Source organism: Diabrotica virgifera, chromosome 2 (genome assembly GCF_917563875.1).
Source record: "Diabrotica virgifera virgifera chromosome 2, PGI_DIABVI_V3a".
Taxonomy (NCBI): domain Eukaryota; kingdom Metazoa; phylum Arthropoda; class Insecta; order Coleoptera; family Chrysomelidae; genus Diabrotica; species Diabrotica virgifera.
In genome coordinates, this window is record NC_065444.1 from 33,920,490 (window position 1) to 33,939,743 (window position 19,254).

At 31.5% G+C, this 19,254-nt stretch overlaps 1 protein-coding gene across 1 annotated transcript in view; it reads left to right on the plus strand.

Annotated features, from left to right (window-relative positions):
- LOC114335504 (bromodomain-containing protein DDB_G0280777-like) overlaps window positions 1-19,254 on the plus strand; it is a 44,102-nt gene that overhangs the window by 17,704 nt on the left and 7,144 nt on the right. The window contains exon 4 of the mRNA XM_028285751.2: window positions 6,868-6,960. Coding sequence (XP_028141552.1) covers window positions 6,868-6,960 — 93 coding nt within the window. The remainder of the gene's footprint in view (window positions 1-6,867; window positions 6,961-19,254) is intronic.

A 19,254-nucleotide genomic window follows, 5' to 3' on the forward strand; every position in this document is an offset into this window, starting at 1 on the left:
TTAACGCCACGGAGTATGAGTACCTATCTTTCTTGCATACAATAAGTTATAATTTCCTTTAATTTTACCCTGTCAAATGCCTTTTATAAAGTTCAAGAAACATAAATATGCCGGTTTCTTGTATTCTAATGATTTCTCTTGCATGATTATAAATATAGCGTCGGTGCATTATATTCCTGACGTAGAATCTTATTGTTCTTCTGCTAGTGTTATAATTTCGTTCGTTGTCATTAATTTTATTTGTTATCAGTTTGAGTTGCTAATTTTATTGTTTTTCTGAAGTTATTTCCTTGTGGCATTTTTATGATTAATTATTTATATGGGAAATAAGCCACAATTAAAATGAAAAAAATAATTTTATTAACGTTTGGACGCCCAAATCGGGTGCCGTTGTCAAAATACAAAATATTATTAAAATAAACAAAAGTGTTGTTGCTAAGCAAAAAAATTCTTCTAATAATTTATTTAATCTCACTCATTTATATTGGCAATTCAGACATATATTATACATTTTAAAGTAGAAGAATTTAAAATGATATTGCCAATATTTATGAGTTGCGTTCCTGGGACGACTTACTGAAAGATAGTTCATTCGATTACATCCCCCAACTCAAGAATATCCGTCATAAAAAATTATAGCATGTGATCTGTCTTTAAAAAGACAACCAGATGCAACGACAGTAAAATTCTCGCGTTAGAGACTTCATAGTAAATCACAAGGGAAAACCAGGAAAACCCTGTGATACTATCCCGACATCGTAAGTATTTGGTCTTACATTAATTTACTCTCAAAAAATAATACCAAATTCTGACTTGTAACATGTTTAAATTATAAATAATATTAATAATACTAGATATATAAGTAATACTAAAATATAAAATATGTACTAGCTCGATATTATTGACTTACTAATCTTGGTATTTTCTTTCTATTGACTTCCTCTTTCAGTATGGGTAACCACATCTTACTGCATTCTACCGAGGAATTTGCGACATAATTGGTTTTATTTAGCATAATTAGAGCCGCTTCTTTGATTTTTCTCTTTTTACTATCTGATTCTTTCAGGACTATACTTGAATCTCTCCATTGAACTCTATGTTCATTATCCCATGCGTGTTGACATATTTGAGATCTCTCAAATTCTCTATTTTTAATATAAGATTGATGTTCACTTATTCTAACGTCTAATGGTCTTGATGTCTCACCTAAATAAAATTGTTCGCATTCACAAGGTATTTTATAAATGCAATTCTTTGTTCTTTCTTGATCATTGTTAGGTTTAGTTTTAGATAGAATAGATCTCAATGTGTTTGTTGTTTTGAATGTTGTTGAAATGTTGAATTTATTTCCTATTGTTTTAAGTTTCTCGGATAGTCCTTTTATATATGGTATTGATATTTTCCTCGTATTATTTCTGGTGAATGTTGTAGGATCCCGTTCTAAGTTGTTCTGTTCCATTCGATCCAATCTTGACAACTCCTTATTTATAAATTTATAAACGATAAAGGATAAACATTTTTTAATAAAACAGATGTTAACAATTGTTTTTCTGCTAAAAAGGAATTGTCGTTAGAACAAGTAATTTTGGCTCTATCATATAAGGATTTAATGATTCCCTTTTTAACGTTGATGTTGTGATTTGACTTGTAATTGAGATATCTGTTGGTGTGTGTTGGTTTTCTATAAACTTGAGTCTCATATCCAATATCCTTCTTTGAGATCAAAACATCGAGGAAAGGTAGGCTGTTATTGTATTCCGTTTCCATTGTAAATTTTATTGTCTCTTCTTGATCGTTTATAATATTCAGGAACGTATCCAACAATTCTTATCTATGAGGCCATATTGAAAACACATCATCTACATATCTCCACCATACTGTGGGTTTTAAATTTTGTTTAGAAATAATATTAGTTTCGAAATCCTCCATAAATATATTAGCCAATAATGGAGATAAAGAAGAGCCCATTGCTAGACCAAAATTTTGTTTATAGAGTGCACTGTTTAGTTGAAAATAGGTATTATTGGTACATAATGTCAATAACTCCATTATAGCTGATACATTTAGTCTTGTCCTAGTTGCCAATGTATTATGTGTTAGAATGCAGTAGGATGTGGTTACCCATACTGAAAGAGGAAGTCAATAGAAAGAAAATACCAAGATTAGTAAGTCAATAATATCGAGCTAGTACATATTTTATATTTTAGTATTACTTATATATCTAGTATTATTAATATTATTTATAATTTAAACATGTTACAAGTCAGAATTTGGTATTATTTTTTGAGAGTAAATTAATGTAAGACCAAATACTTACGATGTCGGGATAGTATCACAGGGTTTTTCCTGGTTTTCCCCTGTGATTTACTATGAAGTCTCTAACGCGAGAATTTTACTGTCGTTGTATTTGGTTGTCTTTTTATAGACAGATCACATGCTATAATTTTTTATGACGGATATTCTTGAGTTGGGGTTGATTTCATGTAATCGAATGAACTATCTTTCAGTAAGTCGTCCCAGGAACGCAACTCATAAATATTGGCAATATCATTTTAAAGTCTTCTTCTTTAAAATGTATAATATATGTCTGAATTGCCATTATAAATGAGTGAGATTAAATAAATTATTAGAAGAATTTTTTTGCTTAGCAACAACACTTTTGTTTATTTTAGTAATATTTTGTATTTTGACAACGGCACCCGATTTGGACGTCGAAACGTTCATAAAATTATTTTTTTCATTTTAATTGTGGCTTATTTCCCATATAAATAATTAATCATAATTTTATTGTTGTCTTGACATTAATTCATTTGTAATTTCCCGGATTCTATTTTTTCCCTTTTCTCCCTTTTTGAAGAGAAGAGAGGCATTAGGATACTGGATCTCCACTCTTGTGGTATTCCGTTTTGATCTATTATTTTTGGATTAGTTTCCTGCACTTTAGGAGTTCATTGTCCTTTTCCTCTCCTGGTGATTTCGTAAAAAGTATTTGTTTCATTTCTGATTTGTGTATTTTTATTTTATACCTGTTTTGTTTATTATGTTCTGTATTGCAAACAAACTTTCTTTTATTTTACAAATTTTATTTTCACTTCGTCTCTAAACAATTGAGTTTTTTTTATATGTTAGCTTTCGTTACTTTCCTTTCTTATTTCAATCAGATCAGATGTAAGACCATAGAGAACTTTTTTCTGAACATTATGTGGACCATATAGAACAATTTGGTGTTGGAGGATAACTTTCACTTTGGATGTCTGGGTTTGGGTCTAGTTATACCATACTATAGAAGCTTAAGTTCAAGTTTTTGGGGTCGCCACTCTTGTCCCCCGACCGCCATATTGGAAAAGGGGTGTAAAGGGGTTTGGCGCAATATCTCGTAAACTACCAACCCTATTAATCTAATTAAAAATAAAATGTAGCAAATTAAATTTTCTACAATTTTGTTTCTATTACTTTTTATCGTCAAGTGACCAACAAAAAAGATATAAACAAAAATAAGTAAAAATTTTTTAACAAGTTTCCTTTTGGAAGTTATAACTTTTTTTTAGTTCATTATACAATAAAATAATATTATAGAAATTTTGTAGAGGGTTCTTCAGCGAACAATTTTCACTATAATACCACCAATTTTCACAATAATACAAATTTCACCAATTTTTTGAATAAAATAACTTAAGAGCTTAAATTATAATAAAGAAAAAAAATAGCAAAAATGAATAAAACCTGAAAACCTACATATTTTCTCATTTGAGATACCCGCAAAAGTATAATTTTCTAAATCTAGTGGTACAAGGAAAAATATTGCTACAGAAGACTTCAAGTCACATTGTATGTCAATTTTTAAGAATAGAAACAAAAGTAATTTTATTGTTTTCTGACGCACCTCGTAATAAAAAAGTTTTGCTACATTACCATAAAATAATCAAAACTTGTGTCACATTTTAATATTCAGAAATTTTACCTTCTCCCTTAATCCTTCGGATACTGCGAAATTCTGCCGTTGTGTATATATTTAAGGCCGTACAATAAAACAATTATTATTAGCGTGGGAAGAATAAAACTTTTTCGATATCTTTTTGCCAATAAGCTTCACCACAAACTTGAAGAGACTCTTGAACAGAAAAACATAAAAAGAAAAATACATCTGGACGTCGCCCTTACTGAAGTAGGTCAGCACTTGATATATTTCTGAGTAAAACAACTAGTATATTGAGTTATCTTGTAGTTATTACTCCCACTTAGTGTCTGTTCTTATAAAATACCAATAAAATCAAGTATAAAAAGCATTCAGTTCTATCACCCAGAAACGCCCCAAGATTGGAACAAGTCCATTAATGCTGATTCACAAAAAGGGAGATAGAAGTGAATGCGCAAACTAGAGAGGAATATCCTTGTTAGAGGTAACATACAAGTAGCTCGCCATATTAATTTAAAAAGGACTAGAATAATAAATATGTGGAGAAGAGTCTAGGAGAACATCAGGGAGGATTTCGCAAGGGAAGATCAATAACCGATCAAATTCTTATGTTGAAACAAATCCTGATCAATTGCTATGAATACAAAATTCCAGCACAAGTACTGTTTATTGATTACAATGCTGCTCACGATACAATTAGTCCAGTCGGGTTAGACGAATAACAGGCCTAACCTTGCATTAGGAGCTGCCCCAAATTTTATTTTGCTAATCTTTAGGGAGGGTGAATATTAGTGTAATTTTAAAACCTCGACTGAATTGCGCCGTTGCGTTAGCCGCCATCTTGACTTTAAACTAGAACCGCTTTTGCTCAATACATATCTCCGCCATTTTCAACTTTTCGACAAATAGTATATGAACCAAAATTGATGAAAATGTAATTTTCTATAATTTCTATTATTACAATTTTTCGTGCGGTCGATATTTGTCGAGTTATGGCTGAAAATATTGACAGTTAGAGCATAGTTATTGAATTATGTCGTTTATTATTAGATTTACGACACAAAGGTTCCTATAGGGCATAACCCGCCATATTGATTTTAAATGAGAACTGTGGTTGCTTAATATCTCCGCCATTTTCAACTTTTCGACAAAAATGGTGGGAAATAAAATTGTTGGAAATGCAATTTCCTACAATTTATTTTACATAGTTTTTTATGCGATCAATATTCTCCGAGTTAAGGGGGAAAATAGTGGAAGCGGAGAGGGAAAATAATTATTGAATTGTCGCATTTATTATTAAATTTACGACATAATTGTACATAAACAAAAATAAAGAGAATTTATATTTTATACAATTTTTGAAACCTCCAATGAAACATCAACCAAACTAATATAAAAGACATAAATAATAACTTACATGCATTACCTTCACTTAATTTTATTAACTAGCGGGTTTTATTGGTTGAATTTGTCTGTCGATATTTTAAGTTTCATGTCAGCTGATATACAGTGGAACCTGCTTAATTCGAACTTTCATAATTCGAAATGTTCTTTAATTCGAATTTTTATTCTGGTCCCTAGCATTTCCTATATAAGTAATGGTAAAAAGTCGTGAATAATTCGAATTATATTTTGGATAATTCGCACTTTTCTGCTATCTTTTCTGAATATCTTAGAATCTTTTGTCATTACTGAGAAGCCAAATTCTAAAAAGCAGCGAAAAATTTAGGAACTCTTTGGAAAAAATAAACTCGGTCTTTTTTATAGCTTGCAAATGTTTTAATTGGTATTTTTGGCAGAATTTTGTTAGCCCATTTTTTTAGGTTGACAAAACTCGGGCAAGAATAGGAACAAAAACATCTCCAAGCGATAAAAATGACCAACTACTGTTTTTTGCTGATCAACTGCTGATATTTATCATTTGCAGATGTTTTTGTAGGTAATCCTTGTTTTTGTAGAGTTATTTTTTAGTTTGAATTTTTTAATAATTTGAATTTTTTTTAACGGTCCCCTGAGATTCGAATTATTCAAGTTTCACTGTATTTCAATATTTCAACATTTTTTTTTAATTTTGGACCCTGTTGGTGGAAATTTCCCATTCCCCCACCCTCTTATAGACCCGCCACTGGTTCTCTCGAAAAATTGTAGTAAATCTTAATTACAACAATTTCAGTTCTTACACTTTTGGTCGAAAAGTTGAAAATGGCGGAGATATTGAACAAAAACCATTGCTTTAAAATCAATCAGGTCTTACGCTCACACTTTTACCGCATACGTACTACCTTAAATATTGATTTTAGCAAAAAAATTAACTACATCAATATTATACAAAATTTAATTCTCTTCATTTTTGTGAATGTACATATTTGTTGTAAAACTAATAATAAACGAGATAATTAAATAATGCAATCTTCATGCTCTAGCTGTCACTATTTCCCCCCATAACTCGGAAAATATCGACCGCACGAAAAAAATATACTAAAGAAAATTATAGAAAATCGCATTTTAAACAATTTCAGTTTCTACACTTTTTGTCGAAAAGTTGAAAATGACGGAGATATTGAGCAAAAACGGTTCTCGTTTAAAATCAAGATGGCGGCTAACACAACAGTGAAATTCAGTCGAAATTTTAAATTTATACTAACATTGAACCTCCCTAAAGATTACAAAAATAAAATTTTGGGGCAGCTCGTAATGCAAGGCCAAATGCTATCCCGACTGGGCTAAATACATAGACAAAAAATAATAGAAACGCTAAAAGAGTTCCAAGTACCAACCAAAATAATATTAGTAAAAATGACACTTGGAAAAACCATTTGTGCTGTGAATGCAATGGTACTGACGGGCCGCTGGAGAGAGTGCAGGCATGCAGAGAGATGACAAACAAAAATATTTTCTGCGCGTTAAACCTAGACGAGTAATACTAAAGAGTTCTCTTTTTTTTTTGTTAGGTTCATAGACAGCCAACGGATATAGTTGTGAAAATTCCAAAACCTCTACCACAATTTCAGGCAGTACCGAAACAGCGAGTACAATATGTTGAGGTAAGTTATGTCCAGTTATAAAATGTACATTATAAGTGATGGAAATTACATTATTTGTATTAAAAAAGGTAATTTAAGCAGTGTACAAAAATTTTCTTTTCACTACATTCATTTAATGTCGTCCGCGCCACAGGAATTACCAGTGCCGGCGCTAGGGTATAAGGTGCCCGCCTGCAAAACTAGCACTGGCGCCCCCTCCCCCCCCCCCCCACACACACATACACACAGATACTCATACAACCCCAGCCTCACGGACATTATGTGTGTTCTAATGAAACAGTGAAGTGAGACTGCGTAACCTGGAGTGGTACCTATCTGACCGCCCATAACCTGGAGTAGTATCTATCTGACCCTCAAGCTATACCACCACCCCTCCCCATCGCAGTACATAACGAATGAGGAGGCTTTGTACTGAACGTTACCTTGGATGTCCTGGGTAATGAGACGTCCTGTGTATTACTTTATGTGGTTATACCACGTGATTTTAGGGGTAGATAGAAGAGCTTTTCCCCCATTAATGGCTTCATTTTGGACTTGTGTTCTAAAAATGTGTGTTCCGGGCAACGAGGCACCGATTAAAGTCGGTGTCCCGCTATCCGCAAATATCTACGGAAAATAAAGTTCGGTTACAGTTTTATTGGGCCCATCATCTGACAAAACAACTTCACTTCAACTTTTTTAAGAAAAACTAAATAAAAATAATAACTTTAAAACCTCAAGATTATGCTTTTGCAGTAATGTGAAAACGTAATTTAATAATAGTACTGAGGACTTAACAAATATAATTTTATATTAATTGAATAAAACACTAGATTCTTTAACTGCAGAGTACAACTGACAAACTATCCTGTATTATAATCACATGAAATAATACCAAATCTAAAGAGCTCTAAACTAGATTTTTTGTAAAATGTTTATTTTAAACGGGCTTCACATTCTCGGCGAAGTTACTTTGCCAAAGTTGACCGAAGTCCGAAGTACCATCTCTACACACTCGTTCGAAGTGCGAGACCGATAGATCCCTTTGACCAGACCGACAGAGAATGGAAGTAGAACGAAGTCAGGCAAAGTTACACAAGATGGCCGTCTACACTCCCGTACTTGTTGAACCTCGATCGACTTCGGCGAGAGTGAAGTGCAGGCTTTAAACGGGCTCCACACTCTCGGCGAAGTTACTTCGCCAAAGTTGACCGAAATACGAAGTGCCTCTCTACACACTTGTTCTACCTCGCGAGGAACACATTCAAGCGGTGCGATACCGACAAAGATCCCTTCGACTCGGACACGCCAGACCGACAGATTTCGGAAGTAGAACGAAGTTAGGCTAGGTTAGACAAGGTGGCCGTCTACACTCTCGTCCTTGTTGAACCTCGATCGAAATTAGACAGGCGGCAAGAAAACAATATCAGAATCTTGTTTATTTTACTAGAAATCATTCATTTCTATGCGGCATTGCATATTTTTGTATATTTTACATGTGTGATATGCAAAAATAAACAAACACAGATTAGGGTATTATGACGAATTTAAACCACATTTAAAAAAATAATTTTTCTATTTAAGTATTTTGCATAACACAAGCAGAAACAAGCTCATTCTGGCGCCCCCCAAACAGGGGCGCCCGCCTGCAGTGCATCCCTTGCAGGCCCGTTATCGCCGGCCCTGGGAATTACAGATGTTGACAATGGAAATATATACAAAGGTTATAATATTAACTTCATACTAACATGAAAAAGGGAACCAATATAACAGCATGTTGGAGTAAAAAAATTACAATATGTGGATTGTCTCCTGTGTTTCGGTAAGGATGTGAATGGCGGATGTGACCAAGTCGAAGTCGAGTAAAGGTAACTTGTTTTTTTTCCTAGGTAGCAAAAAAGAAGGTTTTGTAAAACTTTGTCTTTATTTTGTTATATTCCTATTTGACATAAGAAATAAAAGTCTATAGTTATATTTAAAATTCAAATAAAAATAAAGGTTTTCGTTTTTCTCGACCGCGGGCATGTAAATTTGGAACACCCTGTATAAAACAAATTATGTATACGTAGTTTTTAAGAAAGTGTTTCGGAGAAGTGTTTACGAACCCCAGGAACAATACGACTTAAGTAAACAATTAGAGTGATGTTTAAAAAGAAAGTGTTCGTGGAAAGGTGTGAATAACCACCGATAATTCATATTCAAGACAGTAAAAATCCCTATACTAACAGAGCTATTTAATAAATGTCTCCATAATAGCAAGATCCCTAAAGACTGGAACGAAAGTCTAGTAATACTTTTACACAAAAAGGGGACAAATGTGACCTACAGAATTACAGACCGATATCGTTGCTCAGTCAAGTATACAAACTATTCATGAGAATTATTAACAACCGGTTGACCTACAAAATGGACAATTATCAACCAGTGGAACAGGCTGGCTTCCGCAAAGGATATAGTACATCAGACCATCTGCTGACAATGAGAACATTGATAGAGAAGGCAAATGAATACCAACTACCCGTATTTCTTGCCTTCGTAGACTATGAAAAGGCGTTTGATAGTATCGAGATGTGGGCCATAGAACAAGCTATTAATAATTGTAGAATAGATTCGAGATATAGACAACTAATACATAATATATATGAAAATGCAACTATGATAGTACAACTAGACGAAAATACAAATCCCATCCCTATTAAGAGAGGCGTGAGACAAGGAGACGTAATATCGCCAAAGCTTTTCAACCTAGCACTAGAAGACGTCTTCAAAACGACAAATTGGTCAACCTATGGCATTAACGTTAATGGCAAGAAGCTAAATCACCTCAGACTCGCTGACGACATTGTGATTATAGCGAGCTCATTCGAGGAACTGCAAATTATGATAGAGGGACTCGCAGGCAGCTCCCAATACGTCGGTCTAAAAATGAACATGAAGAAAACAAAAATAATGACAAACACAGATGACCCCAGACGCATAACTATAAATGGCAGTGAGATAGAAAAAGTCCAGGAATATATCTACCTAGGCCAAATCCTGAAACTTGACAAAGAAAACCAAAGTGCGGAAATTAATAGGAGAGCAAGACTAGCATGGGCAGGATTTGGAAAACTTGGTTGGATACTTAAGAACCGCAAAATACATCAATATTTGAGGACCAAAGTGTTCAACCAGTGCATCCTTCCTATCATGACATATGGGTGTCAAACCTGGACCCTAACCAAGGCAAATATGAATAAACTAGCTACAACAGAAAGAGCTATGGAAAGAGCAATGTTAGGTATACGACTGTCAGATAAAAAGAGGAGCGACTGGGTAAGATCAAAAACAAAAGTCGAGGACATAACAACAAAAGTTGCCAAACTTAAATGGAGCTTTGCAGGCCACACTGTTAGACAAAAAGACCAACGTTGGAATGCCACGATACAACATTGGAGACCTTACCAAAGTAAACGACCGAGAGGAAGACCACAGATGAGATGGGTTGATGATGTTAAAAGAGTAGCCGGAACGAATTGGAAATATGTTGCTCAGGATAGAGACCGATGGAAGGAGTTGGGAGAGGCCTATGTCCAAACGTGGACGATAGAAGGCTAAGAAGAATTCATATTCTAGCAAATAAGATAATAGGTTATTAAATTTGTAAAGAGGGTTAATGTGGAAAGTAAAATTGAAATGGGGAATATTATTTTTTCTTGAAATCCATTAAGATATTTAGAAAAAGGAAAGTTTGTGTTGGTAAATACGGATAATTGAAAGTTGCTTGTGATTGGTTGATTTTTGAATGCTGGAAGGGGTATTTTGGAACAGGAGAATGAATGAGCAATGAGAGTCAGAGTTTTTAGAGCGATAGAGAGGCGAAGTCCAGTTTTCGAGAAGAGTGTACAAAAAAGTGAAACGCCGGGTTGGTTAGTTTTGTCTTAAAAAAATAAAAAGTAAGATATCGTGGAACGAGTGATAGACCGAGTCGAGATAGTATATAACTCCTTGAGTCTAGAGTATCCCGGTTTTGTTGAAGTGTTTGAAAAAGGTAGAACACAGCATCAAGAAAAGGCAGGAACGAGGGCTGTACGAGGCTTAGTTTTCAAAGGAGCAGAGGCATTACTGGAAGACTGGGACGAGTCCTTGGATCTCAACCCAAGCAAATAGGAAACGTGTTTTGTGTGAAGACATTGTCAAATCATCAGTAAAGGTCAGTCTAATTTGTTATGACATGAATGTATGGTTTGTGTATTAAAAACCACATTGAAAATTGAGCCACACAATCACTATTAAAAAAATTTCATCAAATCTAAATCAATTTGTTACTGATAAATCATAATAGTTCATTATAAATAAAATAAATTTGAAGACAAAAAGAAATAAGATTCCCATTTTTGTAACTGCTGTATTAAATAAAGATAGAAAGATAAGGTATAAGAAATATTAAGCAGTTATTGCCATTTAGATAAAATAAGCGATTTTTATAATTTCTAATTGAAATCCGTATGTGTGTATTATTTTACTCTCTTTTATCTATCCCGATTAGGAATCCACTGAGAAATACTTTGAAGCCACGAAAGTAAGTAATTGATATTATAATTTAGCCCTGAGATTGACACTATATTGGTATTTGATCTGTTTGATTAATGAGATAATTATTGATTAATTAATTAAGATAAATTACATCTGAGAACATCATTAGATTTCAAAAGTAAGATCACAACAGTATATTGTTCTCAAGCTATTTTCTGGTGTCAACTTCATGCGATTTACTATTTTTATTTGAAATAAGCCAAAATTTTACTTTAAACTAACATTTGACAATTCGATGTCCACTTTCTAAATGAGAACGATTTCTGAAGTTTAAATAGAAACGTCAAATTAACTTATTTTAAAGTAAAATTGTATCTTATTATCAATAAAAATAGTAACTTACAAACATTGTCTTATTTTTTCACAATAATTCGACCATTTGTTTTGTTATGCACTATTAATAACATCAAAACAAAATCACTTTGAGAGCTGATAGCTTAGGGTTAGTAATAATCGAGCGTTACATGAGATAACAACGTGTTTTCATTGTTGAACAATATTTTGAAAATAATAAAAGTTTGAAGTGAAGATAGCAATTGCAAAATTCAGGAAGACTGAATCAATTGGTGATCCCACACTGGCCATCAAAAAACAAGCCGCTCACACGTCAATATTGAAGAATTATGCGAGAAATGTAGCATAATATACAGGGTGTAACAAAAATACAGGTCATAAATTTAATCACATATTCTGGGACCAAAAATAGTTCCATTGAACCTAACTTACCTTAGTACAAATGTGCACATAAAAAAAGTTACAGCCCTTTGAAGTTACAAAGTGAAAATCGATTTTTTCCAATATATCGAAAACTATTAGAGATCTTTTATTAAAAATAGACATGTGGCATTCTTATGGTAGTAGTATCTTAAGAAAAAATTATAGTGAAATTTGGACAACCCATAAAAATTTTATGGGGGTTTTGTTCCTTTAAACCCCCCCAAACTTTTGTGTACGTTCCAATTTAATTATTATTGTAGTAACATTAGTTAAACACAATATTTTAAAAACTTTTTTGCCTCTTAGTACTTTTTCGATAAGTCAGTTTTTATCGAGATATTTTGAATATTTGTCAAATCCACCACATATTTGTATGTGGCTAAGTACGATTATGGAGCCTTGGTAATAATATGAAAATTTATTTATGATTTACATTTTTAGGTATATTTTGAACCATATTAAAAAAGAAGTAATATCTCGATAAAAAGTGTCTTCTCAAAAAAATACAAAGAGGCAAAAAAGTTTTAAGAACACTGTGTTTAACTAATGGCACCGCATTAAAAGTTTAATTGAAACATACACAAACATTTGGGGGGTTTAAAGGAACAAAACCCCCATAAAATTTTTATGTAAACATATTAAAAAAGAAGCCGCAACTCGATAGAAGCTGCCTTATCAAAAAAATACTAAGAGGAAAAAAGTTTTAGAAATATTGAATTTAACTAATGGTACCACAATAATAATTTAATTGGAACGTACACAAAAGTTTGGGGGGGTTTAAGGGAACAAAACCCCATAAAATTTTTATGGGGTGCACAAATTTCACTATAATTCTTTTTTAAGATGTTCCTGCCATAAGAATGCCACATGTCCATTTTCAATAAAAAATCTATAATAGTTTTCGATATATTCTAAAAAATCGATTTTCATTTTGTAACTTCAAAGGGCTGTAACTTTTTTTATGTGCATATTTGTACTAAGGTAAATTAGGTTCATTCGAACTATTTTTGGTCTCAGAATATGTGGTTTAATTTATGACCTGTATTTTCGTTACACCCTGTATAATGTAGCAAAAAATCTTAGCAAAAATGTAGCATAATATAAAAAAATGAAAAAAATTGTGATCTCGTAAAGTCTATAGACTCAGCAAAACCAAAGTTGTAGCCCATGAAAAATACGTTCTTATTCGTTAAACTCCAAATCAAATATTTCAACGTGAAATAACCAAGAAATGAAGAACTTTTCGGGAAAAACTAATTAAAACTTTTTTAATAAAGCTTTATTTTTATGTTCAAAAAAAATTTATAGCATCAAAACTAAGCGAGTTATGCTAAAAATCAAGTTGAGTCCATTTTTTTTTTTGGTAAAAAAATCGTGAAAATCTTTCCCTACTTAGCACTCCACATGAAATTAATCGTTACCCCTTTACAAACAATTTATTTTACTTATGTATTTTTTACATGATTGAAAGGGCCTGAACGAGTCACTAACCACGAGTGTATGCAAAATATAAACAGTCATATTTTAACCAATTTTTGTCTTATCTACAGAAAAACAGAATGAATCTATTATATTTATAAAAGCAAAACCTACCTACTTTTCACTCCTTGAGATTTTTAGTATCTCTAATACTTTTTAAGTTATTTTGAAAAAAGGGCATTTTCCAATATTTTAGGAAATCTTTTTTTACTATAAAACTATAGTTAGTAAAATTTTTTGTAAACTAAGCACTCTCAACCGGTAAACCTTACAGATCGTATAAACAATACACTATAAAGTAAATGGTAAAGTGGTAACGATAAATTTTATTTACGGTGCTAAATAGGGGGAGATTTTCACGATTTTTTCACCAAAAAAAGGAACCAATTTTATTTTGAGCGTAACTCGCTTAGTTTTAATATTAGAAACACTTTAAAAAATTTTAATAGGTTTTGCCCGAAAATTGCTTAATTTTTTGGTTATTTCAAGTTGAAAAATTCGAGTTCGAATTTGACGAATAAGAACGTATTTTTGATGAGCTACAACTTTGCTTTTACTGGTTTTGTATAGTTTTTGAACATACACCTTTTTTTGCTTTTTTAAAGGCTACATTTTTGTTAAAAATATTTTTTCGATAAAGTTACTCGAAAGGTATTGACTTGGTTTAAAAATTATATAGAACAAAAGTTTTTTAGAGTTAGTCAATTGATCCATTTTGGGACTTACTTTAAACGAGCGTTTTTTACCCCCGAGAAGGGTTAACCCAAACTGTCACCCCCCAAGTAAAAGCAACCAACGGTACAAATTCAACTTTGAAGTAGACAGTACGTAGAACCTAAAACCAGATTTTCATGCAATTCGGAGTTGACTCTGAAAATTACACTTCAATACGGTCATTTAGTGGGCTATTGTTGTTTATTTTTCCCGATCGACAACCCTAAATCCCGATTTGTTTTTGCGTATGTACCGATAAACACAAACCGGACCTGGCAACACTAGGAAAGAGTGCTTCGCTAATCATCCACACTTATATTTGGATTTATATATTGCATCCCCAATTTATATTGTCTCCTTGTAAGTCACATCAATCTTTATTTGAAGTGATGTATGTCTCTTTTAAATCCTGGCGTTTATATTGTTTCTGTAAATATATAACGTCAATTTTAGTTATTTTTTAAAATTCATTTCAATTTGATGTGAATTGGTATTGGAGTAATTAGAGATTTAAGAGGTAATTTTTGTCTATAGAAAATTTTAAATGTAAATTTAAGGGGGTAGACGGAAAATCTTGGTCCGATGCTATTTAAATGCATTGATTTTTTTCGAATACTGACAAACATAATAAATATTTTTGAAAAATTTAAACACAGAATGACAGATTACACTATTACCGAGGGCTAGGGATGGCGGTTTTTGACAAAACACCGGTTTTCGGTTATACCGTTTTTTTTTGCTTATGGTTTAACCTGGCGGCTATAACCGGCCAAAAAAAACCGGTTTTTGAAAAAACCGGTTTTTGGTTTTTTTAATCCAATAGGTTACAAAGTTACATTTACAATGACTTTAGTTTGCGATACTCCATTCGAGTCGATATCAATATGATCAAAATTAGTACTATCGAAAGAACATCAATATCAATATAGATAAAACACAATTTTTAATAAAACCATTTTATTCTATTAATTAATATATTTATTTATTATTTTATTATTATTATATATTTATTGATTATTATTAAATATAATATAGCGTAAGATTAATACATACATTGGATCGAAATAAAATTTGATTTGGGTGAATCCCAAAGATTTGTGAATTTCAGTAGTCAGATGTAGAGAACAGTAAACCAAAATTATTATATTCTAGTAAAATAAAATTACACTACATGTAAATCAAAATGTAAATTCGTACAGGTTGAAACCAATTTTGTATCAAAGTTTAGGTGGGTACAAAAGATATTTTCAAAAAAGTATCCAAATCATACAAGGGGATCATTGTTTAAATAATTTAAAAGGGGTCATTTTTGCAAAAAAATTACTTTTTCAACTGCTGAGGTCATTCAATTACTAATGAAGGTCTATAGTAGTATTTTCTGCAAAGTTGAAGGGTAAATCTGTCACACAAGACTTACTAAATTAAATTTGACCCCCTATTTATTTAAATAATTATACATAAATCTTTAAAAACAAATTTGCAAAAAAATATTTTTAGCGTTTTAAATAAGCACTATAAAATATCTTAATTTACAGGAGAAGTTGCGCTATGTTATCAGTATTAACAAAAAAAAAATTGGTCCAAAAATATTTAATATTTTTTAAGATATGGAATTTGTTTTTCAAATGTTACTCTATTTTCAATCGCAAAAACGCGGTTGTTGCCAAAGGAATATTCACCTGTATTAAATCTTATTATTTTTATTATTATGTATATTTTCAATAAATATATTGATAAATTCCAATTTTAATTAAACTTCCCCCTAAAATGGAATTTGAAAATTATTCAAATTTGTTTATAATTTTTTTTTTAATAACGTCACGGGCATTAAATATTTTGAAATGCCGTTTCAATAATTGGGTTTCTGGTAATTTTTCACTAATTAACAAATATTTTTGTCTTTTTTTCCTCTTCTTTTTTTTTTCTTGGAGTTATATTACTATGGGCCCTTTTAGGGTTAAGTTTCATTAAAAATGTCGAATCTCTGAGTTGTAGATTTTAGACCTAAAAATATTAAGATTGGTCCAAAATCACTTAAATAAAATGTGACTACTTACTGAGGTACAGGGTGTTTTATTTAAAAATTTAAAAATTATTTTTACCAAGTACTTTCAAACTATTTGACGTATCCTTATCATACTTGGCAGAAAGTGTGGGTACTATACAGTCTACAAAATTGTGATAAATAAAAGTTTCTAGCTACTACCAGAGGCGTACGACATGGGATAGTTAATGGTTAACCCTTCCCAAATTCGACGCCACTGAGGTAATTACTGTTTCAGCAGAATTTTTCGATTCTCCAATACTTTCTAAGTAAATAATATACTCTTTACTGGTAACGCTTAAGTCATTATTTTTCGAGATATTGGATGTTAAAAATGAAACGGCATAGTTATTTTGATTCATTCATTCATTCATTCTAAACTTCCAATATCTCTCAAACTGATGACTTTATCGATACCAATAAAGCTACTTACATACAAAGTATTGGAGAATCGAAAAATTTCGCTAAAATAGTACTTCACTCAGTGGCGTAGAATTTGGGAAGGGTCAATCATTCACTATCCCCTGTCGTACGCCTCTGGAACTAGCTAGAAACGTTTATTAATCACAATTTATTAGGGTGTATAATAGCGACACTTTCTGCCAAGTATGATAAGGATATGTCAAATAGTTTTAAAGTACTTGGCAACAATAATTATTAAATTTTTAAATAAAACACCCTGTAACTCAGTAAGTAGCCACATTGTATTTAAGATATTTTAGTTAAATCTTAATATTTTTAGGTCTACAACCTACAACTTAGAGATTCGATATTCTTAATAAAATTTAGCCCTAAAAGGGCCCGTAGTAATATAACTATAAGAAAAAAAAAAGAAGAAGAAAAAACGACAAAAAAATTTTGTTAATTAGTAAAAAATTCCCGGAAACCCAATTATCGAAACGGAATTTCAAAATACTTAATCCCCGCGACGTTATTAAAAAACAAATTATAAACAAGTTTGAATAACTTTCAAATGCCATTTTAGGGGGAAGTTTAACTGAAATTTAAATTTATCAATACATTTATCGAAAATATACATAAAAATAAAAATAATGAGATCTTAAGCAGGTGAATATTTCTTTGGCAACAACCGCGTTTTTGCAATTGAAAATATAGTAACATTTAATAAACAAATTCAATGTCTCAAAAAATATAAAATATTTTCCGACCAATTTTTTTTGCTTAATACTGGAAACATAGCGCAACTTAATCTGTAAAACAAGATATTTTATGGTGCTTATCTAAAACGCTAAAAATAATTTTTTGCAAATTTGTGGTTAAAGTTTTATATACAATTATTTAAATAAATAGGGGGTCAACTTTAATACAGTAAGTCTTATGTGAAAGATTTACCCTTCAACTTTGCAGAAAAGAATCCCATAGACCTTCATTAATAAGTGAATTACCTCAGCAGTTAAAAAAGTATTTTTTTTTGCAAAAATGACCCCTTTTTAATTATTTAAACAATGATCCCCTTGTATGATTTGGATACTTTCTTGAAAATATCTTTTGTACCCATCTAAACTTTGATATAAAATTTGTTTTAACCTGTACGAATTTACATTTTGATTTTTTTTTTATTTTATTAGGCTATTATTATACTACTGCTCAACAGAGAGCGCTGAAATAATTCAGGTTCTATCGTCATTGACTATATTATGAGAGTAGAATATAATATGCAATTATTGTATTCAATTAATGATGCAAATTTAATTTACCATTTAAAAATATAATCCTCTAAAATACCCACCAGTTTTCCTCTCCTCCCAAACCCAAAAAATCCCCAACCATTTCAACTTATAAAAAATTTCCCAGACTCTTTGAAATGGGATTTAAAAAAATAGTATCAACATAAATATTTTATTTAAAATTAAATTGGATAATGCAATTTATCTTTTATTTTTACTACCATCAGAAAAAATGTATCATGTATTACTTTTAACACGTTTGTATATTTGTAGAATAGGTACATTTAACTCATTTAATACTTCCTGTATGGATGTATCGTTTTGAAAACGTAGGGAAATTCTTGGAGATTCGTATTCGTAATTAGTAATTCGATATTCATAGTCAGAGCATTATTTTTGGTAATCAGAAAAAGTCATTCACCCACTTTCAATGTCAAGAGTTAAGAGTGAAAAATAGAGGATGTTTGCGTCTAATTCAACCAGATCACTTCTTATGTAAATATTGTGATTACAAATACCTTTTCAAGGAAATATTATAATAAAACTTATAAATTGTTTCTGGCTGATGTGAGATTACACTTTCAGTTTGCTTCTCTATTTATAAAATAAAATAAAATTTAAATTATAGTTTTGTTTGGAATAATTACTTGAGAATAATAATTATGATTGGGATCCAAAATAATACCTAACCTAATCCTAATCACCGTGAAAACCTAATAACCGGTTTTTACTTTAAAAAGAAAAAACCGGTTATAACCGGGACAAAAAACAACCTGTAAAACTGGTTATTGCGAAGTAAAAAAACCGGTTTTAGGTATAAACCAGTAGGTTTTCCCATCCCTACCGAGGGCATAAAGTCCCTTAGAATAAACAGAAAATTTCTTGTGAACGAAATATTTGTAATTAAAAATCCCACTAAATTTTCTTTTATTTCACCCCTGTAACTTATTCAAATAAACATTATAGAAGTTTTCAGGGACTTTCGATACTCGGTAATAATGTATTCTGCGTTTAAATTTTTCAAAAATACCTAATAGAGCGTGAATGGTTTAGTGTGATGGCTTAGTATGATGGCTTAGTGTGAAAACCTCGTATCTC